General features: G+C 39.2%; 4 protein-coding genes across 9 annotated transcripts; 3 read left to right on the forward strand and 1 right to left on the reverse strand.

The window, feature by feature from the left end:
* Positions 11,889 to 15,868, forward strand: LOC104793721 (flowering time control protein FCA-like). Of its 5 annotated transcripts, none has more exons than XM_010520125.2 (14): positions 11,889 to 12,391; positions 12,550 to 12,617; positions 12,969 to 13,047; positions 13,179 to 13,261; positions 13,340 to 13,397; positions 13,652 to 13,737; positions 13,897 to 13,963; positions 14,218 to 14,297; positions 14,391 to 14,440; positions 14,582 to 14,831; positions 14,954 to 15,100; positions 15,178 to 15,360; positions 15,478 to 15,550; positions 15,638 to 15,868. In XM_010520125.2, exons 1-13 carry the CDS (start codon positions 12,073 to 12,075, stop codon positions 15,538 to 15,540), a joined length of 1,533 nt encoding a protein of 510 aa, XP_010518427.1. In that variant the 5' UTR covers positions 11,889 to 12,072; the 3' UTR covers positions 15,541 to 15,550; positions 15,638 to 15,868. The 5 variants fall into 5 exon arrangements, with proteins under 5 accessions (XP_010518427.1, XP_010518428.1, XP_010518430.1 ...); XM_010520126.1 differs by lacking the exon at positions 12,550 to 12,617 and adding an exon at positions 12,800 to 12,867 and having other exon boundaries at positions 15,620 to 15,868; XM_010520128.2 differs by having other exon boundaries at positions 11,890 to 12,391; positions 13,340 to 13,391.
* On the forward strand, positions 18,198 to 20,063 carry LOC104793723 (peptidyl-prolyl cis-trans isomerase CYP21-3, mitochondrial). The gene is made up of 7 exons (XM_010520129.2): positions 18,198 to 18,345; positions 18,639 to 18,839; positions 18,979 to 19,018; positions 19,157 to 19,207; positions 19,295 to 19,380; positions 19,481 to 19,609; positions 19,714 to 20,063. Exons 2-7 carry the CDS (start codon positions 18,688 to 18,690, stop codon positions 19,949 to 19,951), a joined length of 696 nt encoding a protein of 231 aa, XP_010518431.1. The 5' UTR covers positions 18,198 to 18,345; positions 18,639 to 18,687; the 3' UTR covers positions 19,952 to 20,063.
* LOC109124754 (DEAD-box ATP-dependent RNA helicase 24) lies at positions 20,090 to 23,146 on the reverse strand. 2 transcript variants are annotated; one of them, XM_010520130.2, is made up of 5 exons: positions 22,402 to 23,146; positions 21,087 to 22,315; positions 20,888 to 20,927; positions 20,340 to 20,709; positions 20,090 to 20,261 (listed from the first exon to the last, which is right to left on the reverse strand). In XM_010520130.2, exons 1-5 carry the CDS (start codon positions 23,003 to 23,005, stop codon positions 20,210 to 20,212), a joined length of 2,295 nt encoding a protein of 764 aa, XP_010518432.1. In that variant the 5' UTR covers positions 23,006 to 23,146; the 3' UTR covers positions 20,090 to 20,209. The 2 variants fall into 2 exon arrangements, with proteins under 2 accessions (XP_010518432.1, XP_010518433.1); XM_010520131.2 differs by lacking the exons at positions 20,090 to 20,261; positions 20,888 to 20,927 and having other exon boundaries at positions 20,475 to 20,709.
* Positions 23,625 to 24,672, forward strand: LOC104793725. Its single transcript, XM_010520133.1, has one exon. It carries the CDS (start codon positions 23,625 to 23,627, stop codon positions 24,474 to 24,476), a length of 852 nt encoding a protein of 283 aa, XP_010518435.1. The 3' UTR covers positions 24,477 to 24,672.

Here is a 25,790-nt window from a genome sequence, read left to right on the forward strand (position 1 = left end):
GGGGGCAAATAAACCAAATTTTCGACGAGCCATTCGGTACATGTTAAAGAAATTTAGGTCTGAGGTATTGGCCTTATTTGAAACGCATGCGAGTGGCGCTCAAGCGGAAAATCTGTCGGAGTCTCGGCTTGGACAATTCATATCGTGTTGATGCAAGTGGTCAAAGCGGGGGTATTTGGCTACTTTGGAGATCTGACGCAGGGGAGGTTGAAATTGTGAAGTCTGCTTCTCAGTTTATTCATGCTAAAATAAAGAAGGATGGGGAAACCATACACTTAATTGCTGTCTACGCTGCACCCACTGTTAGTAGGAGAAGTGGTCTCTGGGCAGAGCTAAAGGAGGAGGTGAGTGAAATTAGCGGACCGGTGTTGATTGGCGGGGATTTTAACACCATTGTTCGCCTGGATGAAAGGTCGGGTGGCAGTGGTGGTCTTTCACAGGATTTTGTATTCTTTGGTCAATGGATACATGATCTCTCTTTGATAGACATGGGGTTTCGGGGAGGACAATTCACATGGAAAAGAGGCAGAGAGCAGAGAACTTTTGTTGCTAAAAGACTGGACCGAGTGTTATGTTGTGCGGAGGCAAGGCTACGATGGCAGGAAGCGACGGTCACTCACCTTCCTTTCTTTTCTTCTGATCACGCGCCCTTATATGTCCAACTCTCACCGGAGGTGCAAGGGGATCCTAGGAGACGTCCATTTCGTTTTGAAGCGGCATGGCTGCAACATGAAAGCTTCAAGGATTTGCTAGTGTCTTCATGGGATAATACGGTTTCCACACCACGAGCCTTGCAGACTATGAGGGAGAAGCTAAGGAAGTGGAATAGAGAAGTGTTTGGGGATGTGCAGAGGAAAAAGGAGAAGTTAATGGCAGAAATTACGGATGTTCAGGCTCAGTTGGACATTCTACAAACAGATGTTTTGCTAACGAAAGAAGCAGGGTTGATTAAAGAGTTTGAAGTGGTTTTGGAACAGGAGGAGATGATTTGGTTCCAAAAATCAAGAGAGAAATTTATCGCCCTTGGAGACCGAAACACAAAGTATTTCCATACCTCCACTGTTGTATGCCGTCGACGAAACCGGATTGAAATGCTCAAAGGGGATGATGGAGTTTGGATATCCGATGCTAAGGCCTTGGAGGAGCTAGCCATTGCGTATTATAAAAGACTGTACTCGATGGAGGATGTTGATCTGCTTGTGGGAAAGCTACCACAAGGAGGGTATGCGGAGCTATCTGAGTTGGACTTCGGCATACTAAACAAACCATTCACGACTTTGGAGATAGAGGAGTCAATCCGGAGCATGGGAAAGTTCAAGGCACCTGGACCTGATGGCTTTCAACCTGTTTTTTATCAGGAGTGTTGGGATGTTGTGGGAAGTTCAGTTTCCCAATTTGTGCTCAGGTTTTCCCGATGTTGAATGATGCACTATTGGTACTTGTTGGGAAGGTTGCCAAGCTAGAAAGGGTAACACAGTTCATGCCTATAAGTCTATGTAATGTGCTGTTTAAATGCATCACAAAGGCGATGNTGCCGTCGACGAAACCGGATTGAAATGCTCAAAGGGGATGATGGAGTTTGGATATCCGATGCTAAGGCCTTGGAGGAGCTAGCCATTGCGTATTATAAAAGACTGTACTCGATGGAGGATGTTGATCTGCTTGTGGGAAAGCTACCACAAGGAGGGTATGCGGAGCTATCTGAGTTGGACTTCGGCATACTAAACAAACCATTCACGGCTTTGGAGATAGAGGAGTCAATCCGGAGCATGGGAAAGTTCAAGGCACCTGGACCTGATGGCTTTCAACCTGTTTTTTATCAGGAGTGTTGGGATGTTGTGGGAAGTTCAGTTTCCCAATTTGTGCTCAGGTTTTTCGAATCAGGGGAACTACCGGCGGACCTGAATGATGCACTATTGGTACTTGTTGGGAAGGTTGCCAAGCCAGAAAGGGTAACACAGTTCAGGCCTATAAGTCTATGTAATGTGCTGTTTAAATGCATCACAAAGGCGATGGTGATGCGGTTAAAACGAGTCATATCTCTCTTGATTGGGCCAGCTCAATCAAGCTTTATCCCGGGAAGACTAAGTACAGATAATATAGTGATTGTACAAGAAGCGGTGCACTCAATGAGGCGTAAGAAAGGAAGGAAGGGATGGATGCTACTTAAGCTAGACCTTGAAAAAGCTTATGATAGAATCAGATGGGATTTTTTGGAGGATACACTGAGAGCAGCATGTCTTCCAGAGAAGTGGGTTGGTTGGATCATGCAGTGCGTTACAGGTTTTTCGATGAATCTACTTTGGAATGGGGAACAAACGGAAGCTTTCAAACCAGACAGAGGGATCCGACAGGGGGATCCCTTGTCTCCATATTTGTTTGTTCTATGTATGGAGAGGTTGTGTCATTTAATCGACAGATCAGTGGGGATTAAAGAATGGAAACCGGTGTGTATTTCCAGAGGTGGACCGCTCCTATCACATGTATTATTTGCGGATGACTTAATCTTGTTCGCGGAAGCCTCAGTGAGCCAAATCAGAGTGATACAAGGTGTACTTAAAAGATTTTGTGCGGCTTCGGGTCAAAAGGTTAGTCTCGAGAAATCAAAGATCTTTTTCTTTAAGAATGTGAGTCGGGAGCATCGACAGTAGATCAGTTCAGAGAGTGGAATACAGTTGACATGTGACCTGGGGAAGTATTTGGGGATGCCAATTCTTCACAAGAGAATTAATAAGAATACATTTGGTGAAGTCTTGGAAAGAGCAAATTCTAGGTTAGCTGGCTGGAAAGGCCGCATCATGAGCTTGGCTGGCCGAATTACTCTAACTAAAGCTGTTCTCTCGTCCCTCCCGGTCCATACAATGAGTACCATCTTGCTTCCCAAGTCTACTTTGAGCGCCCTGGACAAAATCTCAAGAAATTTTATTTGGAATAACACGGCAGAAAAGGGAAAACAGCATCTAGTATCCGGGAAACGGTTATGTTTACCAAAAAGGGAAGGAGGGCTAGGTATTCGGGCTGCGGAACCCATGAATAAGGCGCTGGTTGCGAAAATTGGATGGAGGGTTCTCTTTGACGTATCGAGTCTCTGGGCCTGGGTTGTGAGAAGTAAATACAAGATCGGTGATGCGTCTTGGTTTATAGCAAAAAACAGTTGGTCATCAACCTGGAGAAGTGTTGGGGTAGGCTTAAGAGAAGTGGTGATCCCGGGTCTTGGTTGGGTCATTGGGGATGGAACTATGATCAAATTCTGGAAGGATAAATGGATGGGGGATTTCTCCTTGTATGATAGGCGGATAGGAGATCTTCCAGTTGAACTCCAACAGCTTCGGGTTCGGGACTTATGGCATAATGGTGTTGGTTGGGACTTCCCGCGTATTGAACCGTATCTCCCAGATTTCGTGTGCTTGAACCTCAGGTCTGTTACTGTTGATACTGATACGGGGTCTAAAGATAGGATCTCGTGGAAAGCCAGCTTGGATGGGCGATTCTCAGTGAAATCGGCCTATGAAGCTTTGACTGGAAACACAGTTCCGAGACAAAATATGGGCACCTTATACGGTATGGTTTGGCGTAGTGTGGTGCCGGAAAGAGTAAGGGTGTTTCTTTGGATGGTGGTTACGCAAGTTATTATGACGAATGTGGAAAGGCACAGACGACACTTAAGCGATTCTGGGGTCTGCATAGTGTGCAAAGCAGGAGAGGAAACGATCATACATGTCCTTCGAGATTGTCCTGCGATCTCAGGGGTCTGGATGCGGATTATACCACCTCATCACCAATCCCTGTTCTTTAATCAAAGTTTATTAGAATGGGTTGTCTAACAATCAGGAGCTGTTTGGAGTGCCATGGTCTACGTTGTTTGGTATGATCGTATGGTGGGGCTGGAAATGGAGATGTAGCAACATCTTCGGGGAAGTTGGCATGTGTAGGGATCGAGTGCGGTTCGTAAAGGAGATCTCTCAGGCAGTTCACAATGCACACTTGGTTACCAAAGGTGTATCTCGCGCGGTGGGTCTAGAAATAAGACTGATCTCATGGCAGGCTCCGGATGTAGGATGGGTCCGTTTGAATACTGATGGGGCTTCGAGAGGGAACCCGGGAGTGGCGGCAGCTGGTGGGGTGTTGAGAGACGTGGAAGGGAAATGGTTACGCGGGTTTGCATTAAATATCGGTGTGTGCTCGGCGCCACTGGCAGAGCTTTGGGGAGTATACTAGGGACTGTGTTTAGCCTGGGATCACAAGATACCGCAGCTGGATCTTGTAGTAGACTCGGAGTTGGTGGTCGGATATCTAAAGACAGGGATAAGTGAGACCCATCCCTTGTCTACCCTAGTACGCATGTGCTATAGCTTTATCTCTAAGGACTGGATTGTCCGAATTTCTCATGGTTATAGGGAGGCTAATCGTCTGGCGGATGAATTGGCTAACTATGCCTTCTCTCAGCCCCTCGGGGTTGTTTTGTTTGATTCTTGTCCTGTTTCTGTTGTTTCTATTTTGGATGAGGATGCTAGAGGAACTGCGTTCCCTAGAAGAACTCGTGTGTAATTTTTTATAGCTTTTGTAATAAATTTGGAGGGGACGTTGTCCCCTCTCACCTACCAAAAAAAAAACAAAATCGCAAGTAGCTTAAAAAAGTCATCATTTCAATACTCACAATTCTTTTTTTATTTAACTGAACCACACATTAGAGGAAAAACAGCTAAAACCAACCCCAACTATTTATCAAACGTTTTTTTTATACCTAAACTTTAACACCCTGGAAATAACAACCTGAACTGTATTAAAATTCAATTTGCTATTTTAACTCTATAAAATATTATCAATTTCAACCTCTGTTTGAATAATGATAAATCAGAGTTTAATGATGTTGAGTCAGACGGTCTATGACTTCAATGTAGCACTGAGATTTACCAAAACTATGTCGTTTTGATTATTTTTGGGTATTTTATAGTAAGAAATGACCAAAAATAAAGTCTCACAACACACCCAAAAACGGACTCCAGTACTCCATTTTTTATCAAACGCTTTGTTTCTTGCCACAACACACCTAAAAATGACTAAACAATTTTCTTTTGGTCATTCTTAGTGCCATGTGAATGCCACAAATCGTCTGTTAATTGCAGTTCAGGTTGTTATTTGCAGTATGATGAAGTTTAGGAAAAAAAAAAGCCTTTGGCTGTTGTAAAACACTGGATTGTGGACTCCATAACCAAGCCCATAATCGGTCCATAAGTGTTTAAGACTTTAGGCCTGTTCGGCCAAGGCCCATCGGCCATTACTTATTCCTATGTCGGTTTAGACTTTGTCTTAGGGAAACACTATATATATGTAACTTCTATCACATTATCAATAATAAGAACAAGAGATTTCGTTCCCTAAATCCTCTAGTTTATAACACGTTATCAGCAAGATAGCCTCTAAGGCAAGCTGAGAAAACCCTAACCCTAAGAACCCTAAAACTGCCGCCTCTTCTTCTTTGTTCTTCCCAAACCCTACCGCTCATACTAGCACACAATCAACTCTCGTTTGTGACTAGTCCTTGTTCGAAGATCACTTTGAGCAGCATGTGCTCGTGATTAAGTTTTGTCCAAAACCTGATCGAGGTTCGCGGTTCCTGGACGTGCGCGGTACAAGGAGCAGTTTGAGATCTGTTCGTGGGAAGCTGTTGAGGTTATGTTCGTGGTTCATAGTCCCTGTCCAGTTCGAGGTTCGTGATCAGAAATCAAAGGTAAATCTGAGGTCTTTAGCTCCCAAATCAATTCCAGTCAACCCCAAACGGTGGAAGGTAAACAATCAAACCTCATTAAGAACATATGAATCGAATCTTATCATAAGAATAATGGAACCCTAAAACTACAATTAAACAATCAACCAACAAGTTATTATGCTTTGAAATCCTAAAACCCTATAACTTTAAAACTTTAAAAATCGGTTGTTATAGGTTGTTTAGATTGGTTGCAATTAAACTGTTTATGATATAACTAAAATCCGATTGTGTTGATTGATTGCTTGTTGCATAAGAACCCTAGAACTAAAACTGTTAGATTCAAAACTCATAAGATAAATCTTGATCTAATTGTTCTAGGATATTTAAAACTTGGTTGTTCATGCATCATAATGAAATCGGATTATGCATAGGGTATTAGAGAACCATAAATTGCATAAATTGTTAAAATTGTATGAACTTTAAATTCGAAATCTGATAGACTGGTTTTAGGACTGTTGAAATCGGATTTTAATAAAACAATATAGGATCAATTACAAACATAAAACTGTTCCTGTAAATTTAAGAAAAATTTTGGATCCTAAAACTATAAACTCGAAAATTATAGAACTGTTCTAGGTTGCTAGAACTTTAAGGATAACTTCCAAATTTAATTTAATAATTATCCTAAAATTTAAATAAAATATTTCCTAAAACTTGTCTTAATCCTAAACTGAAAAGGAAAACTTAAGAAAAGGAAATCTTATCTAGAAAAGGGAAATTGTTGCATGCATGCTAGTTCCTATCTAGGTTTGTTCTTCATGCATAATAAGCCACGAAATTGAGTATAATAAAGGCATGTTTCGGTCTCAAAACCGCATGGCCTAAAGTTTAAATATGATGGCATGTTTCGGTCTCAAATACCGCATGACCTAAGTTCGAAATTATGAGTAAAGGCAAGGCATGTTTCGGTCTCAAATACCGCATGACCTAAGACTAAAATGATTCCATGGTTCGGTCTTAAACACCGCATGGCATGATCCAAATGAATTACATGGTTCGGTCTTAAAAACCGCATGATATAATCGGGTGCATGTTTTGTAAAATCAAAGGACCTATGTGAGTATATTAAGGATGATAATGATTGCACTAAGAAAATATATATAAGGTGATTATGCATATGCACACCTTGCTGAGAGTCTCAAGAATCAGTACCTCACCATAAAAAATCCTATTGACCTTTGGACAGAGTTGAAAAAACAAATACGGACACCAACAGATGGTGCTCCTACCAAAGGCTCAACTCGATTGGAAAAACCTAAGGATCCAGGACTTCAAATCCTTGGATGAGTATAACTCAGAGCTTTTTAAGATTGTCTCAATCCTAAGGTTGTGTGGTACTGAGGTTACTAAGAAAGATCTGCTAGAGAAGACATTCTCTGCTTTTCACACTAAGGGGTTTAAGACCCATGCAGACCTCATATCTTGTTTGCTGCTTGCTGAGCAAAACAATGAGCAATTATAAATGAAAAGTGCAATGAAGCTCACAAGGTTGACATGACAAAGAAAAATCCTAAAGAGCCTAAAAAGCCAAAGAGACTAATGAGTCTAACTATGTCCATAGAGACAAGTGTGGTCGTGGCCAAGGAAGTAGTGGACGTGGTGGTCCTGGTTGTGGGGCTTACCAAAGGCATAATTACGATGGTCAAGACCGTAGAAACCGATTAGGCTTCAGCCGTGGTCGGGGTAGAGGCCGCGGGTTATCTAAACCCGCAACATAAGACCAAGTCCACTTGTAATAATAATTATGGTATAGAAAACTATTAGATAAAGACATGCAGAACTCCTAAGCACCTTGTTGATCTCTATTAAGAGAGTTTGAAAATAAAGAAAATAAATCCAGAAACTAACCTGGTTCATCTCGATGGTGAAGGAAATTTCAACCATGAGAATGATGACTAAATTGGATTATGAGATTTATAATTGCCTAAAGAAAAATAATTAAACTCATGTGGTGTATTGATTTAATTTCTATGTTTTATGACTTTGAATTTTATTGGATTATTATTTTGGTTTAAATTCAATGATTTATTTCCTTCATATATATATATATATATAATCGATTGTGTTATTAAAAACGAAACACAAAATAATGTCCATATTGAGAAATGGCTAAAGACACAGTGGATTAAACCACACAATTTAATGAAGGAAAAGAGATATTATAATCTCATTATGAAAATGCCAACATTAGTAAATTAGCGCGTATAGCAAGCCTAATTGATGGCTACGGCCAGGCTTATATTTTATGGCACACATCCTGAACTAAGTGATGCCTTGTATACACCCAGCTCTAAGAGAAACTTATTGAGCTTTAAAGACATTCTTTTGAATGGTCATTATGTTGAAATAAAGGGTGAAGGAAACAAAGAGTTTTTATATATTATTGAAATAGTATAAGGACTTAAGAAAGTCCTAGAGACTATACCTGCACTAGCCACTGGTTTATACCAAGCTAAGATTATTATGATAAAGACTAATTTGGCAATGAATAAGATAATTCACTTTATGGCATGACCGGATTGGCCATCCGGGTTCTAACATGATGCGTAAGCTAATTATGAAATCAAAATGGGCACACTCCTAAAAGAGAGAAGAGTTATTCCTAAGAATCTCACGTGTGTAGCATGTACACAAAGGAAACTCATTATAAGGCCATCACCAGTAAATGTAACTAAAGAGATTATCCACTTAAGACTATAAGTCTAGATAATGCTGGTGAATTTATATCTCAAGCGTTTAATAATAATGGTATGTCCATGGGGGGAAGTGTGGACCACCNCATTAGTAAATTAGCGCGTATAGCAAGCCTAATTGATGGCTACGGCCAGGCTTATATTTTATGGCACACATCCTGAACTAAGTGATGCCTTGTATACACCCAGCTCTAAGAGAAACTTATTGAGCTTTAAAGACATTCTTTTGAATGGTCATTATGTTGAAATAAAGGGTGAAGGAAACAAAGAGTTTTTATATATTATTGAAATAGTATAAGGACTTAAGAAAGTCCTAGAGACTATACCTGCACTAGCCACTGGTTTATACCAAGCTAAGATTATTATGATAAAGACTAATTTGGCAATGAATAAGATAATTCACTTTATGGCATGACCGGATTGGCCATCCGGGTTCTAACATGATGCGTAAGCTAATTATGAAATCAAAATGGGCACACTCCTAAAAGAGAGAAGAGTTATTCCTAAGAATCTCACGTGTGTAGCATGTACACAAAGGAAACTCATTATAAGGCCATCACCAGTAAATGTAACTAAAGAGATTATCCACTTAAGACTATAAGTCTAGATAATGCTGGTGAATTTATATCTCAAGCGTTTAATAATAATGGTATGTCCATGGGGGGAAGTGTGGACCACCCTGTGGCACATGAACATACAAAGAATGGATTAAATGAATCCTTCATTAAACGTATTCAAGTGATTGCTCGACCATTACTCATGAGGTCGAAACTTCTTGTGTCGGCTTGGGGACACACAATATTACATGTAGTAAGAGCTTATACGCATCAGGCCATCTAGTGAGCATAAATATTCACCATCCCAATTACTAACGGGTTAGGAGCCAGACACATACCATCTAAAGACATTCGGGTGTGCCGTTTATGTATCGAATGCATCATCACAAGAGAATAAAGATGGGATATTAAAAGAGGATGGGAATATATGATGAATATGATTCTCCCACCATTATTAAGTATCTTGAGCCAACTATGGGTGATTTATATGTGGCCAGATACACGGATTGTCACTTTGTTGAATCTGAGTTTTCTATGTTGGGTGGAGAGATAAACAAGCTGGTCAATGAAATATTATGGAATCAAACATCCTTAAAAATTGGCAAGATCCTCGGACTCTAGCCTGTGATGCAGAGATCCAAAAGATTATACATTTGTAAAAGCTAGCTATTTAATTGCCAGATTCCTTTGCTGACCCAAAGAGAGTAAGAAAATCGTACATACCAGCTTGTAATGCACCAGTACGTATTGATGTTCAAAAGGAACACAATAATCAAGTTGTTACAGAGTCTAAATAGACCAATATGTTCCATAGAAAAGAACCTTCGGAAATCTAAGAAAGGTGCAAATAAAACCGAGGTTAAGGAAAGAGTATAGACATGGCCGCGGCAAATCCTAAGGTACCAACAATGAGGTTTGGGACGCTAAACCTCAAGGTTCTTAAGGTATTAATAATAATAAGAGCTCGATAAACTATATCATGTCTAGAATAAAATGGAACTGCAAAGATGTCGACATTAATGAAATAATTGCATGCAAGGTAGCACTTGAAGTAAATGAGGATCAGAAACTCACGTTTATATTAGAGTGCACTCAAAGTAAAGATTGGCTAAAATGGAAAGAAGCCATTGACGTGGAGTTAAACTCTTTAAAGAAGATAAATGTGTTTGGTCCGACCTTAAGGACAACACTTGATATAAAACCAGTTGGACATAAGTTGGTCTTTGTAAGGAAGAGAAATGAGAATAATGAAATCGTGAGATAAAGCACGGCTTGTAGCACAAGGATTCTCTCAAAGACCAGGAATAGATTATGAAGAGACTTACTCCCTGTGATGGATGCAACGACTTTAATAAGGCTGGCTATAAGAGAAAACTGGATTTACGGTTAATGGATGTTAAAACCGTATACTTATATGGTCCACTGGAAAATGAAATTTATATGAGATTACCAGAGGGTATAGAGCTCAATTATAAGAGTGGTTTTCGAGAAAATACTGCATAAGGCTAGACAAATACCTTTATGGACTGAAACAAAGTGGGTGTATATGGTACAATAGATTAAGCAAGTACCTAGCCAAAGAGGGCTATAAAATGATCCCATCAGTCCATGTATTTATAAAGAAGTTTGCAAACAAAGGGTTTGTAATCATAGCAGTGTATATGGATGATTTAAACATCCTTGGAACCTCTGGTTAAATCGCCCAAACAAGTAGAATATTTAAAGAAAGAATTTGAAATGAAAGACCTAGGTAAAAGAAAAAAATTCTGTTTGGGGTTACAACTTGAGTACATAAATGATAGAATCATTGTGCATCAAATGACATATACAGAAAAGTACTCAAGAGTTTTAATAAGGACTAAGCTCACCCATTAACTAGCCCAATGGTTGTAAGGAGCATTGTTTTGGATAAAGATCCATTGGTCCAAAGAAGGACAATGAGGATCTCGGTCCTGAAATGCCATACCTCAGTGCTATAGGAGAGTTAATGTTCTTGGCTAGCCACACTAGACCAGAGATAAGTTTTGCCGTGAACCTCCTAGCAAGAATTAGTTCTTGACTAACCCAAAGGCACTAGAGTGAAATTAAGTATTTATTACGTTACCTACAAGGAACTTTAAATTTGGGTTTATATTATACTAACTATAACAAAGAAGGTTTTAGTTGGTTTTGATGATGCAGGTTATAACAAAGAAAGTTTAAGTGTGTATGGTTTAGATCGATGACAAGGAACCAACAATGATAGAAGAGGACAAGTACGACTTGCATCATACAACTTAAGGAAGGTTACATCAAGGGAGATCGGACGAAGCACATACTGCCAAAGTTCTTCTTCACACATGAACTACAAAAGGCCGGAGAAGTTCAAGTGGTGCAAGTTCAGTCATGCGACAACTCAGCCGATCTCTTCACCAAGGCATTACCGACAACAACATTCAAGAAGCTCACGCGCCATATTGGAATGCGGAGGCTTAAGGATTTAGAGTGATGCTTGGAACAAGGGGAGCAATGTGTGTTGTACTCTTTTTCCTTCACCAAGGTTTTGTCCCAATGGGTTTTCCTGGTAAGGTTTTAATGAAACAGCATCCCCAAGCACATTGTATCGATCCCTTCCTCGCACTTGCATGGTTATGTCATCCAAGAAGGAGTGTTGTAAAACACTGGATTGTGGACTCCGTAACCAAGCCCATACTCGGTCCATAAGTGTTTAAGACTTTAGGCCTGTTCGGCCAAGGCCGATCGGCCAAGGCCCATCAGCTATTACTTATTCCTATGTCGGTTTAGACTTTGTCTTAGGGAAACATTATATATATGTAACTTCTATCACATTATCAATAATAAGAACAAGAGATTTCGTTCCCTAAATCTTTTATAACAAATAATTGAAGTTGATTTTGACCACTTTCCCCACACATTATATTATAGGTTCGGCGGTACGGAACTAATAGAACTCTCTTTCTCTTATCTCTACCGGCGCCGGAGAAATTTACCGATCAACATAATCTCGACTACTGCGACTGAGTTTGGTTAAACGACTCAATTAGGGTTTAAGATGGAGAGACGTGTCGCAAACGCCTATCCTGGTCCTGCACCACCAGTTCCGTACTACCATAACAACTACAACAACCCTCATCATCATCAGATTCATCAGCCGCCGCCGCCGCAGCACCACCATGTCACCGCCGTTGGATTTCACCAATATCCTCAAAAAGACAACAGAGATCAGCCTTTCCGTCAGCCGCATTTTGATAATTATTCCGGCCAACAACAACAGAACATGATCGTTGATCAGAATAATAACGCTCCTCCGCCGTTTCCATCTAGTCCTTGCGGTGGCAGCTTAAGGAAGAGACGGTCTCAATCAGCTACAGGTTATCTCCAATTTAATTTGTTTTTTTTTTCTGCTTCATATCGACAAAAGGTGTAAACTTTGGTGATTCATCGTTAAAGTCTTTGAACTCGCTTTTGGTACTTTCTTGGTTTGTTCGAGCTTCTGATTTTTTTTAAATTCTTGTTTGTATACATGAAGATACTGCTGATGGTAGTATTGCCAAGCTATATGTTGCGCCGGTCTCAAAGACAGCAACTGAATATGATGTGAGTGTCTTGGTTTACTCTTNAATCAGCTACAGGTTATCTCCAATTTTTTTTTTTTTTTTTTTCTGCTTCATATCGAACAAAAGGTGTAAACTTTGGTGATTCATCGTTAAACTCGCTTTCTGTACTTTCTTGGTTTGTTCGAGTTTTTGATTGTTTGAATACTTGTTTTATATATGAAGATACTGCTGATGGTAGTATTGCCAAGTTATATGTTGCGCCGGTCTCAAAGACAGCAACTGAATATGATGTGAGTGTCTTGGCTTACTCTTTTATGGTTTTATGAAGTGTCTCCTTTGAGATTCTGTGTGCAAGTAAATTGACTTGTGAAAATCTGTGTGTTTACATCAGATCCGTCAGGTGTTTGAAAAATATGGTAATGTCACTGAGATCATTCTACCCAAAGATAAGATGACCGGTGATAGAGCAGGTGATTTCATTTTTTTTGTTTTCCCAACTACTTGAAAAGCATAATTTTTTCACTGCCTTTCATTGACATTCTTGCTTATGAGGTTTAGCAGTTTGCTTAATAACTTTTTTTTTTTGTATGTATCTTTGCAGCTTACTGTTTTGTTAAGTACAAAAAGTCAGAAGAGGGTAATGCGGCTATTGCAGCTTTATCTGAGCAGTTTACCTTTCCTGGAGTGAGTTCTTAACTTCTGCAATGTTTTTTCCTCGCTGATGATATGGGATTCTTTTCAAAAATTTATTTCGTTTTTCAGGAAATGCTTCCAGTCAAGGTCCGATATGCTGACGCCGAACGGGAACGGATTGGTAAGAGTATGTGTCCATACTTCTAGGAACATAAATTTAGATAGAACGTACAACTCTGAAGGCAACATGGTAGTGTATTATGGGAACCTTTGAAACAGAATATTTCTTACATTAATTAGTATTTGGTTATCATACCTTCGACTGCTTCTCCTTCGCCTCCTTTTCTTAGCTTATAAGATCAAGTTTCACGAGTTTCTGAGTATAAAAGATGCTCTCTTATTTTTTCTCATTTGTGTATTCTCTTTTCATCTGGACTTCAGGTTTTGCCACGGTACAACTTCCAGATAATCCTAAACTTTATGTTAGATGCCTCAACAAACAAACTACAAAAATGGAAGTCCACGAGGTATGCAGGACTCCTTTTCGGCTTTAACTTTCAGTTAATCTGAATTCCTTTGTCACTGACAATTGACAGAACCATGTGCAAATTGTGTTTTTTAACCTCCATTTATAGTTGAATTTCTTACTTTGTTGTGAATAAATTCCTAAAGTGTCCTCTTCGCAGGTCTTCTCTAGGTACGGAGTCATTGAAGATATTTATATGGCACTTGACGACATGAAGATTTGTCGTGGTATGTCTGTTGCCCCTGCATATTTTGGTTCCTGACTCGAAATCACGCTTGTTTCAGAGATAGTCTGTTGCCCCTGCATATTTTGGTTCTGTACTCTAAATCACGCTTGTTTCAGAGATCCTAGTTTAAACTTCTCAGAGTTTGTAGGAAACATTATGTGACAGCCTTAGATTGTTCTTTCTAACCAATGCCTAAGAGTGATATTTTGGACAGCATGAACCGGATTATATAACTAACTTCTTTGCTCTCTGTAGGGTATGCATTTGTTCAGTTTTCTTGTAGGGATATGGCACTAGCGGCAATCAAAGCTTTAAATGGAGTCTTTACCATGCGGGTAGTTTAGATAGTTTTTTGTTTTATCTCAATGGCTTAATGTTTCTTTGGCGTCCACTGTTCCATGCTTTACTGTATTTTTGTCTTCCTTCAGGGTTCTGATCAGCCTCTGACTGTTAGATTTGCAGATCCTAAAAAGCCAAGGTTTTACTGCTTACTATTCCTTTTCTACATTATTTGTTTGAGGATTTGCATGATTTACTTTTCAATTCCAAACTCATTCTCTTGGTTCTTACACTTTGATCTTACCCCATCACTTATACCTGGATTGTTTTGTGTCTTCAGGTCTACCTTTAATACTCCACCTGTAACGCAACACTACGACCCAAATTGGCACCCACAACCATATTCCCAATGGGAAAACAAGGAACCTGCAGCCCCTAGAGTCGTTCAGCATCATGATTTTGCTTCACAGCCAAATCACTTTCCGCACCAAAATACTCAAGCAGTATCCGAGGTTCAAAAACCACTGCATCGAGATATTCCACCTCAAAATTTTGATAAGCATCAGAAATCTGAGACACCCAGCGTGGAGGTACTCCTTTTGTAGGATTTGCTAATAGTAGATCTTGAATTCCGAACTAGGAGTTTAGGTTTCATAAATCTTGTATATATACACATCTGCTTGATCTTATATGGGTAACTAATTTTTTATAGACTAGAAGTGATGGTCAGAAGATTTCTAGTCAATCAAATGCATTACCTGAAGATCAAAATACAGTGAGCTCTGAGTGTGACTGGAGTGAACACACATGTCCAGATGGGAATAAATACTACTTCCATTGCGTCAGTTGCGAAAGCACGGTATGTGTTTCCCTCTTTCAATATGTACTCCTCGGAAGCCAAACCTACTTTTACTGAATTAATGGATGGAGACACAGTGGGAGAAACCGGACGAATACTCCATGTTTGAGAGATGGTATGAAGAGCAAACAAGGCAACAAGAGACAAAACTTGGATCTCCCCCGTTAAAAAATGAGAGCCAAGAAGCAATGGAGCAAGTTCAGTCTGATGATGTATTGCAACAGAATACTAAACTCCAACAAGCATCCTTATCCACAGCGGTAAGAAGAGATAATTTCTGTAATGTGTCGTATTTGACACACTGCGAGTTCCATTTTCTGAGATAGTCTCTTATAAGAAGAGTCAAGTCCAATATTTTCGGTGCTGTGTGTTTGCAGGATGTGGAGAACAGTTTAGTATATTCAGTAACAACACTGGCTGTGGAAACTACATGTCCATAAAAGGTCTCAGGTAATGAACAGATGAATCTGTTTAGTGATGCAGTAGAGGTTGATTTGGTTCCTGACTGAGCTCTTAAAGCTTTGTGTGATGATGCAGTGTTGTTTAGGGAGACTAAGAGATGATGAGGGAGGGAGAAAGAAGGCGATATATATATATATATATACATGGTTTAGTTAGAAACCAAAGATCTTGTGGTTTTAGAATACAGACAGTAAAAAAAAAACTGGTTTCTGAACTAAATGTTTCTTTAGAAACTTATGAATTGGAAAGAAAAATAAACAAAACATTGATTCTGGTTTGGTATATAAAAAACCTATTTTCACCTGATCCATTTAACCCATTGGTAGAATCCATTTCAATTCAATGGTATTATTTACATAAATCCAAAAATTGCCAGGAAAATTTAAAATTTCCTTTGTTAGTCACTTTCTATAATGAGAATATTATAGAATTGAGTTACTAGAGTAATGTGATCATTCGTCATCATCTAGTCGTCTCTAATTTCAAGCTTGCGGTAAGTTTCTAGTTACCTCTTAGTTTTTTTCCCAGGAACAGATTAGGGTTTTTGTTTGTTTCGAGCGAGGGAATAGGATTTTGTTTCAATTGGGCAGCACAACTATGGGTTTGTTGAGGATTGAGAGAATATGTGATTTGCCCGACGATTTGCTGTTGCGGATCTTACTCCTCCCGCCAAAAGATGCAGTGGCCACTGGGATCTTGTCTAAACGACGACCAAGGGAGCGAGAGCTTTGTGTGGTTTGTTGACAAGACACTGCAACACCATAAGGCACCGAAACTAGTAAACCTATTTGTCGAACTGGGTCCACGATGTCCTCCTGTAGTTGATGTCAGAAAGTGGGTTGACAAGGCAGTTAACCACGGTGTGAAAGAGTTAGTGTTCAAGCTCCTCTGGACAGGAGAAGGAAGCCCACAAGCTTCCCTGAGAGCCTTTACACATGCGACTCTCTCGTTTCTTTAACTCTATCAAACGAGATTCTAGTCGACGTTTCTTTCCGGGCTAGCCTACCATCTCTCATATCTGAAACTTGTCAACTTGTTCTACAAAGACGAAGAATCTCTTGCTAGGCTTTTATCAGGTTCCCCTGTTCTCCAAGAACTCCGGGTTGAAAGAGGTTATAAAGATGACAACTTGACAAACTTCATCGTCAAAGTGCCTTGGCTGAAAAAATTTGTTTATGAGACCCCCAAAAGATTGACCATGGATATGCCCCCGTAAGAGGGAGAAGAACATCACACTGTGTCGTTGGTGATAGATTCCCCTGGATTAAAAGGTTTAAAAATAATTGACTATAGGGGTCGGTGGGGAGACTATTGTACTTTGATCGATAATTTTCTTTGCCTTGATACCGTAGCCAGCACCGCAGTTGCTAACCATGATAATGAAAAGTTTCTAAGATGTTTTTCTTCTGCCAGACGTCTCAACTTGTATTTATCCGAATCAATGGTATATCCCTCGGGCCCGATCTCTTCTGTTCCTTGTTGCTTGCTTGGTCAACTCAACTAATCTTTTTTTTGGTTTGTTTTATTGCAGGTTGCGTGTGGGTGTTGTAACACCGTTAAGTTCCCTAGGCTCACAGATTTAGTCATTAATGCACTAACAGTACATTGGTTGGAACCACTTATTTTTTTTGCTTCAGAACTCTCCTAAACTGAAAACTCTTACGATCTACACCACGGTAAGTGCCATGCCATCATCCCTTAACATATATGCACATCTAGTTTTGATGAATTTTAATAAATGTATATTAAAAAAGTAAATACTGTAATATTGGTGTATCAGGGGTGTCCCCCATGTTCCTGGAACCAGCCGAGTACTGTTCCCCAATGTTTATCGTCTCATCTAGAGATTGTTCAGTGGATAGCGTACGAAGGAAAAGAAGATGAGAAACAACTAATGAAATACATCCTCGCTAACTCAAAATGTTTAGAAAGACAGTGGAGATGTCCTTCATAGCAAGATGCGATCTCAAAGAGTGGCAAAAGGAGTTAGAAGCTATGCCTAGGATTTCAGCGTCATCCTAGTGTTTCTTTATTGTAACCCTGTACTCGATTGGAGTTCTTAGCGGGCTACGGCTACTTCATCTTCGATTTCAGTTTTTAGATTATTGGGTGAAGAATCTATCTATATATATACTAAAATGTTTTTAGAATTATCATTAGTAAGTTATTTCAATAGATTTTTGGTTTTCAAATTAAAAAGTGTTCAATGGTGTTTCCCTTTTTGTTCATTACTGTGTCTCTCTTGTCTAGAGTAGTAGCTGTTGTTTAGGGAGACCAAGAGATGAGCAACGGTCAACGGAGAAAGAAGGAGATATATATATATATATGTTTTTGGTTAGAAGATTTCGTGGTGTTACATTGCAGCAGACAGTAGAAAAAAACTGGTTTCTGAACTCATCAAATAAAGAAAACTGATTTTCACCTGATCCACACTGGTAGAATGAGAATCCATTTCAATTCAATTTTGGTGATTTACAGAAATCCAAAAATTCGGGAAAATTTTTAAGTTCCTTTGTTAGTCATCTGAGAACGAGTGAGTTACTACGTACTAGTAAAGTAGTGAATAATTGTTGGTACAGTAATAATAGAAACTCTTTGAGTGCCTCTATGTGGGCGAGAGAGTTATGTGCGTCAGTCATCCTCTTGTCTTCTTCTTCTCTTCCCTTTAGAGGGCACAAAAATAGATTATTTAGACCCAAAACAAATCAAAGATCACTCTCGACTTTGCGGAAACAACAACACAGAGAGACTCACACTTGCAAGAATTGGAAGAAGAAGAAGAGGTTATATAATCTGAGTTTTGCTCGCTTTATGTTTTCAGATTTGGATTTTGTTTCCAGGTCTTTCGAACTCTGTATTGATTGATTGATCTGTGTTGTTTCTTTCTCTCGAATCTTGTCAAATCGTAACTTTGATTAAGTAAATATTTAATTCTCCATCTCGAATTCTTTGTAGATTTGAGTTATCCTGCAGAAGCTAACCGCTCTTGATATGCCGAATCTGATGCTTTTTTTTTTTTCTTTCTCTGATTATAGAATTCTAATTGGTTATTTTGATTCGTCTTCTTCTTCTTCAGAGTTTTTATTTTTTTGGGATCTGAAGTTTTTTGTGAAAGTAGCTAATTAATGGCGAAGATCAAACCTCAAGCCTTATTGCAGCAAAGCAAGAAGAAGAAAGGACCTTCTCGGATAAGCATAACCAACATCGTCATTTACACCTTGGCTCTGCTACTGCTTGTCTTTGTTCTCTTCTCTGCTTACAGACGTTGGACTCTTAGGTTCTCAACTTCATTACTGCCCTCTCTCTCTCTCTCTCTCTCTCTCTCTCTGTACTCTAGAAACATATACTGAATTATATCCTTGGTGTTAGTTTCTTGATGTCAAATTTTACTGAGGAATTACTTTTTCCAATTTCAGATCTGAGATCCCATCGCACAACGGTAGATCAGTTCTTGAGGTATGCCTCTCTCTCTCTCTCTCTATATATATAGCTTATTACTACTGATTTAGCTTCCCCTGCTTGGTTTGTTTGTTTCCATGACCGTGACAATAGTTATGACCTGATGAGATGTATTAATGATTGTCCTGTTTATAGGATGCAGCCTTCCCTGGGAGTATTAAGAATTCCCATCTTCCCCGGTTTATTGTGAGTTTTATATCCTTATGTTTTCTTCAGTTTCGTATTTGCTTACGACAATTTTTGATCTTTTCTTTTCTTTTGTTTGATCGCTAGACCTTGGATACTGGCAAAGGTTCAGTGACCATTGAACTGTTCAAGGCTACTGCTCCCACTGTTGTTGACCAATTCATGAAATTATGGTAAGCTTAAACTCTTTCAGGTCCACTTCATATTTGCCTTTTTTTTTTTTTTAACTTTATTCTTTCATAAACTTTGTTCGTCTGTCATTGGTCTGCGCAGTCAAGATGGCTATTTCAAAGGTTTCTTATTCAGTCGAGTTGTAAAGCATTCTGTGATTCAAGCGGGTGCATCTGGCGAGTTCGATGCTGTCAAAGATTGGGCACTCGAAAGGAAGAACCTTGACACCAGGTTTGTTTCGATAAATCTCCGTTAGGAAAAAATAATATGTCAAAACTTTTTTCCAGGCTAATGGTGGATGGACTCTTTCTCTCTGTGTTTTTTTTGATCCAAAGTTTAAAACAAGAAGAATTCATGGTGGGAACTCCTAAAGCTAAAAACGAGCAAGGAGGATTCGACTTCTTCATTGTACCTGCTCAGATCACAGATCTGAACGAGAAATTGACTGTCTTTGGTCGAGTTGCCAAGGGACAAGACGTCGTTCAGAACATCGAGGAGGTTGAGACTGATGAACAGTATCAACCAAAGTCACCAATTGAGATTATGTCCGTCACTTTACTTCAAGACATGTAATAAAAGCTTTACCTCTCTCTTGTCTCTTGTATGAAACTCAAGTGATTCTTTTTTTTCTCTCTCTTTTTTTTTTTTAATTGAACCTTTTTATTACCAAATCTATTTTGCATCATTTTTTCTCCTAGAAAGAATTAAATCTGAACACTTGATAACTTACGAAAAGGATAAAACAACAATATTTTAAAAACAAATTATACAACATTCGTTACACATTTGCGTAAACCACTTCATCAAACTATCATGCAAAACGTGGCGTACTCAATTATCCCAACCAGATCTTCTCTTCCTCTCTCTAGGCCGATTCTCCGAACTGCAACAGTAAGAGAAACAGGTCAATACTATTACTATGTTACAACTTGCAAAATAGTGAAACTAAAAGGAATCAAACCTCTGTGAATGTTCCTGGCTGGAGTTATGTAATGAGGCGTTATGAGTAGGTGCTACTTGGGGAGGTTGACTCTGAGTTCTACCCATGTCCCCACCAATGGTACCACCTGAGACAAACCCCATTAGGGATGGTCTCTTGTTTGGATAACCTTGGTTTTGTGGGTTGGATGGCGTTGCGGCTACAAAGCTATTCTTGAATTGGGCCATTACTCCAGTTCTCACGGAATTGATCACCCCGCTTCTACTCGACGCAGCTTTAAAAGATGATGCCCCACTTGGTTCCGAGCTAAATCCAATACCAAGACCAAAATCAACACCACGTACCCCTCTGTTTCCACCTCCTCCTCTACCGCCTCGTCCTTTCTTCCCACCTACATCAGAAGAGATTTCAGAGATCAAGCACAGGTTTTGGACAGTTTCACTCACTTCACAAGAAGATCTATGCAAAGAAACATTAAACTTTTCCTTTTTGGATTCATCTACCAGTGCAAAGTTCCTCTTAATAATACTAATAGTGCTACAGTACAAATAAAGCTACAGAACGCTTACCTCCTTTTCTCCCTTCACGTTTGGATTTGAATCGTCCATCCTATTGATTTACAAAGATAAAAATGTAACTCAAAACATATCTTAATCTATGCAAAAACGAAACTCGAGCAGTGGAATGGAGCTAGTAGAATGAACAATCATAAAGGATACAAGAAATAATAGTTATAAAACGTTGTCAACAAAGGGAAACTGTTATTACCTTCATGGCGAGATCCATGAGTTCTGGAGGTACATTCTGACCAGCAGCAACCAAACTGTTTACCAATTCACCCGCAAATCTAGCTTCTCTCTGCGTAACAAGTGTATATGCAACCCCATCCTTATCACCAGCCCGGCCTGTTCTACCAATACGATGTACATGCATGTCCATATCTTTTGCAATGTCATAATTAACCACGGTCTTGAGTGACTTAATGTCTAGACCTCGGGCAGCAACATCAGTGGCAATCAGCACATGGTAGATTCCAGATTTGAACTTCTGTAAAGTTTCCATTCGCGATGCCTGATCTTTATCACCGTGAAGAGCAGCAACTTTAAAAGAATTTCGAGTAAGCTGAGCTTCGACCTCATCAACAGTGGCCTTTTTAGAAGCGAACACTAATACGTCACCCTCATCAATCATTCCAGGGAGCTTCTCAAGTAGCCAGGGAAGCTTTTCAGCATCAGAGGGTATTACATTGACAACTTGCGTAATATCTTCATTGGCCATCCCCACTTCACCAACTGTGACTCTAATAGGATCTGAGAGGATTTCCCTAGCTAATTTTTCAACTTTCCAAGGCATAGTGGCTGAAAACAGTAAAGTCTGGCGATCAGGACGAATCTGGCCAACGATAGACCTTACTTGTGGCTCAAAACCGAGGTCAAACATCCGATCTGCCTCATCAAGAACCAAATAAGTGGCTCTCATCATTGTCAAAGCCTTCATCTTCAGCATGTCTATCAACCTTCCCGGAGTAGCAACAACAATCTCGCATCCTGCCTTGAGCTCCTTAAACTGCTCATGTTTAGACATTCCACCGTAAACCGCAGAGACCCGTAGACCATATGCTTTTGAAAATTTCTTAGCTTCCAAGAATATCTGATGAGCCAGTTCTCTAGTTGGAGCACATATGACACCAATAGGACCTTCGTCTTTCTGAAGTTCGGGCTGATCCATAATATGAACAATCATGGGAAGAACAAATGCTGCGGTCTTTCCTGAACCAGTTTTGGCTATGCCAATAACATCTCGACCAGATAGCACAATGGGCAAAGCCTGACATTGGATTGTTGTAGGCTTTTCATAAGCTTGCTTTTTGATAGCACTCATGATCTGTGAGGAAAATCCACAATCCTCAAAGGTCTTAACTGGCCGATGAACATCAAAACCCGACACACGAATCCCCAACCGCTGACGGTAATCTGAAGTTTCTTGCTCACTCATTCCTGCGGATAAAGAAAACTTAATCAAAATTAGGATCCAACACCAAGACCTTAGAAAGCAAGTAACTTTAACGAATAGAGAGACTTACCCGATATAGATTCCGCCTCCTCGTAGAAGTCCTTATTAATCGGTTCGTAATCAATGGAGCTATGATCCAGAGCTGGAATCGGCTCAATCTTCCTTTTATCCACGACAATGGGGTTATCATCGGAATCATACTCGAGCATCCCTGCATCAACGGCCTTGGCTGCAGCATACACCTCCTCGTCAGAGTTATAACCAGCGTTAAGCGCGTCTGCGGCTAGTGTAAGGCCTAAATCTTTCTTCGCCTTGAGGAAACTCTCAATATGATCGTCATCCTCGTCGTCCTTGTACCTCTCTAGTTTCTCCTTTGGCTTAGGAGGTGGAGCAGCTTTCATCTCCTGGTGAATTCCCTCCATAAAAGCATCCAACGGATCGATCTCATCATCCTCGCCACCGTTAGCCGCCGCAGAACCGCCTTCCTCGACGTCTTCCTCAGCTTCTTCGTTTTCTATGTAATCAATGTTATCTAGATCGGCATCCTCGGAGTTGTCTCCGCCGCGAGACGACGGAGGGACGTAGAAACGTTGCGGTGCTTCAGATCGCTCGAAACTGTAGGTAGTTTGCCGATTTATGCCGAATTTTTCAATTCCAAACTTCCGATTAGACATATTTCACCTTTGAATTACTCTTCTCTCAGCTATAGCTTTGTTGAGCAAAGCTCTCTCAACTGTTGCTAAGCTTCGTTACGACGAATTTAGGGTTTCGTGTGTGTGTGTGTGTGTTTTTTCCGGTGGTTATGTAAATTAGAGAAGAAGGAGAGACGAGTAAAATAATTTCCCGGGTTTACCGACTTGTTAACGTCTATACATTTGGGCCTATAATGGGCCTTTGTTAAGCACTATTTTTTAATATTTTAGTGATCACTACTTTTTTTTTTGTAATATCTCATTTTGTAATAACTTGTTAACGTTTATACATTTGGGCCTTTGTTAAGCACTATTTTTGTACTATCACCCAATTAGTAGCAGATTAGTGTTAAATGATTTTTCTTTGCAACAATTTTTTTAACAGCATTTTGTAATAACTTATCTCCTTTTAAAGGTTTTTGGTTCTATTATTATGAATCTATAACAGGGTTTAAATTTGGGTTTTGAGAGTACCTTTTAAAACCTCTCATGTAATTTAGCTTTTCCAAAAATTTGGCACCTTTAAAACCAGTCAATTTATATATAGTTAAACCTTTTTAAATTCCCAACTATCACCAATTAATTTAAAAAAATAATAATAATGGAGCCTTACAAAGCAATAATTCTCATCGGAGTTACTGTTTTCTATTATGCATTCTCCGGCGGCGTATCCAACGTCCAAGGCATCGGTCGTTCAGTAAAGGATGATACATCCCAAGTCCCTGCTTCCTCACCTGAGGCTTCGCTTCTCGAACCGCCTGTATCATCAATCTCAGCCGTCCCAGCCTCCGCACCAGCCCCCACCTCAGATGACGTAAGCTCCGGATCTTCAACTTCCATTACGGCGACCTCCGCACCCGGACCATCCCAAGAAGACATCGACATCGACTTCGACTCCGTCACAAACATAGCAGATCTTGCTCCCAAATTCGAGCACATAAACAATTTCGATTTCTCGTCCATGAAGATAGACACGACGGCGAAAGATCTCTGCAAGAACACAGACTACAACAACGAATGCATCGCCGCGATTCTTCCTGATTTACAGAAACGAGACGGCGAAGGAGGAGGAGGAGGAGGATTCGAGGCCAAGGATGTGATGCGAATGGAAGCCGAGTCTCTGTTTAAAAAAGCAAACGCGACTCTCGAATACGCAAAGCGTGTGATGGAAGATAGCAAAACGCCGATGACGGTGAAAGAGGCGATGAGTGTCTGCGTCGAGAATTACGAGTCGTTTGTATCGAGCCTTGAAGACGCGAGGATGGCGATGGACGGTGGAGATTACGGGAGATTGGATTCGGTTTTGAGCGCGGCGATCTCCGATGTGTCGACTTGCTCTGATATATTCGTGGATGTTCCGGGTGTTGATTCGCCGACGGCGTCTCTAGATGAGCTCATGAAGAAGCTTTGTAGCAACGTTTTGGCCATGTCTCAAAAGGTTCAAAACCGTTAGATTGATCTACGTGATCGTCGAAATTTTGGAAATTCAAAATTTTGATTACTACGTTTGTATATAATTTTATGATTACTCGTCTTTTTACAAATTTTACCAGGTAAACCAAAATTAGTTACATTCCAAACTTTTACTCATTTGACATCAGCAAGTTTCAAGTAAATATATAATCAACATTCAAATTTGATTGTTTGTTTTAAAATTATAGTAGCAATCTTTAGACTCTTTTTTTAATAATGGACTTTTTTTTTTTAATCTATATATAATAGCAATCCAAATAAATGCCACCAAATGTTGTGTTTTTTCAATCGTACTTTTTGGATAATTTTTCAAAACATATGTAGAAAATTTAAATTGTGTATTTTACAAAAAATTGCGATTGTTCATTGTAACGGTTTTTTTGTAAAGTTGCAACTATTCATTGTAGAGTTGTGTCTATTCGAATTTTCGTATCCTTTCAAATCTATATATATTTCTTTGTTTGAACTGTTTTCATTTTTTTGTCATGACACAAAATAATGTAATTTTTCAATCTCAACGGTTTTTACAGCTCTCTAAATTATTCTCTATCATTCATTCTTTTGAAATTAAATAAATTCCTCCAATTCTTGATTTAACAAAAGATTTTTGGAATGATAAATCTAATTTACAACTTTTAGTTAATTTTATACGTAAAAATTTAATGAAAATACCTATATATAATAGCAATCCGAATAAATGCCACCAAAAGTTGTGTTTTTTCAATCATACATTTTGAATAATTTTCTTAAAAAAATATGTGAAAAATTACATTGTGTGTTTTACAACAAGTTGCGATTGTTCATTGTAATAGTTTTTTTTGTAAAGTTGCAACTGTTCATTGTAGAGTTGTGTCTATTTGAATATTCCTATTTTTTAAATCTATATATATTTGTCTGTTTGAACTGTTTTCATTTTTTTCATGACACAAAATAATATAAAATTTCAATCTCAATGGTTTTTACAGCTCTCTAAATTATTCTCTAGCATTCATTGTTTTAAAATTAAATAAATTCCTCCAATTCTTTATTTAACAAAAGATTTTTGGAATGATAAATCTAATTTACAACTTTTAGTTAATTTTATATATAAAAATTTAATGAAACCATTGAGATTGCATTGGATTACAACACATTTTAATCCCATCTATCTCAAACTCTTATACTCTTATAATTAGTTAGTTGCATTGGATTACAACACATTTTAATCCCATAAACACTAACATAACTGTTTACACCTTCTAAGCAATTTTTCTTGGTTTTACCTGTTTTGGGACAAAATGGGTATAAGTGGCTT

This window comes from Camelina sativa, chromosome 6, assembly GCF_000633955.1.
Source record: "Camelina sativa cultivar DH55 chromosome 6, Cs, whole genome shotgun sequence".
Lineage (NCBI taxonomy): Eukaryota > Viridiplantae > Streptophyta > Magnoliopsida > Brassicales > Brassicaceae > Camelina > Camelina sativa.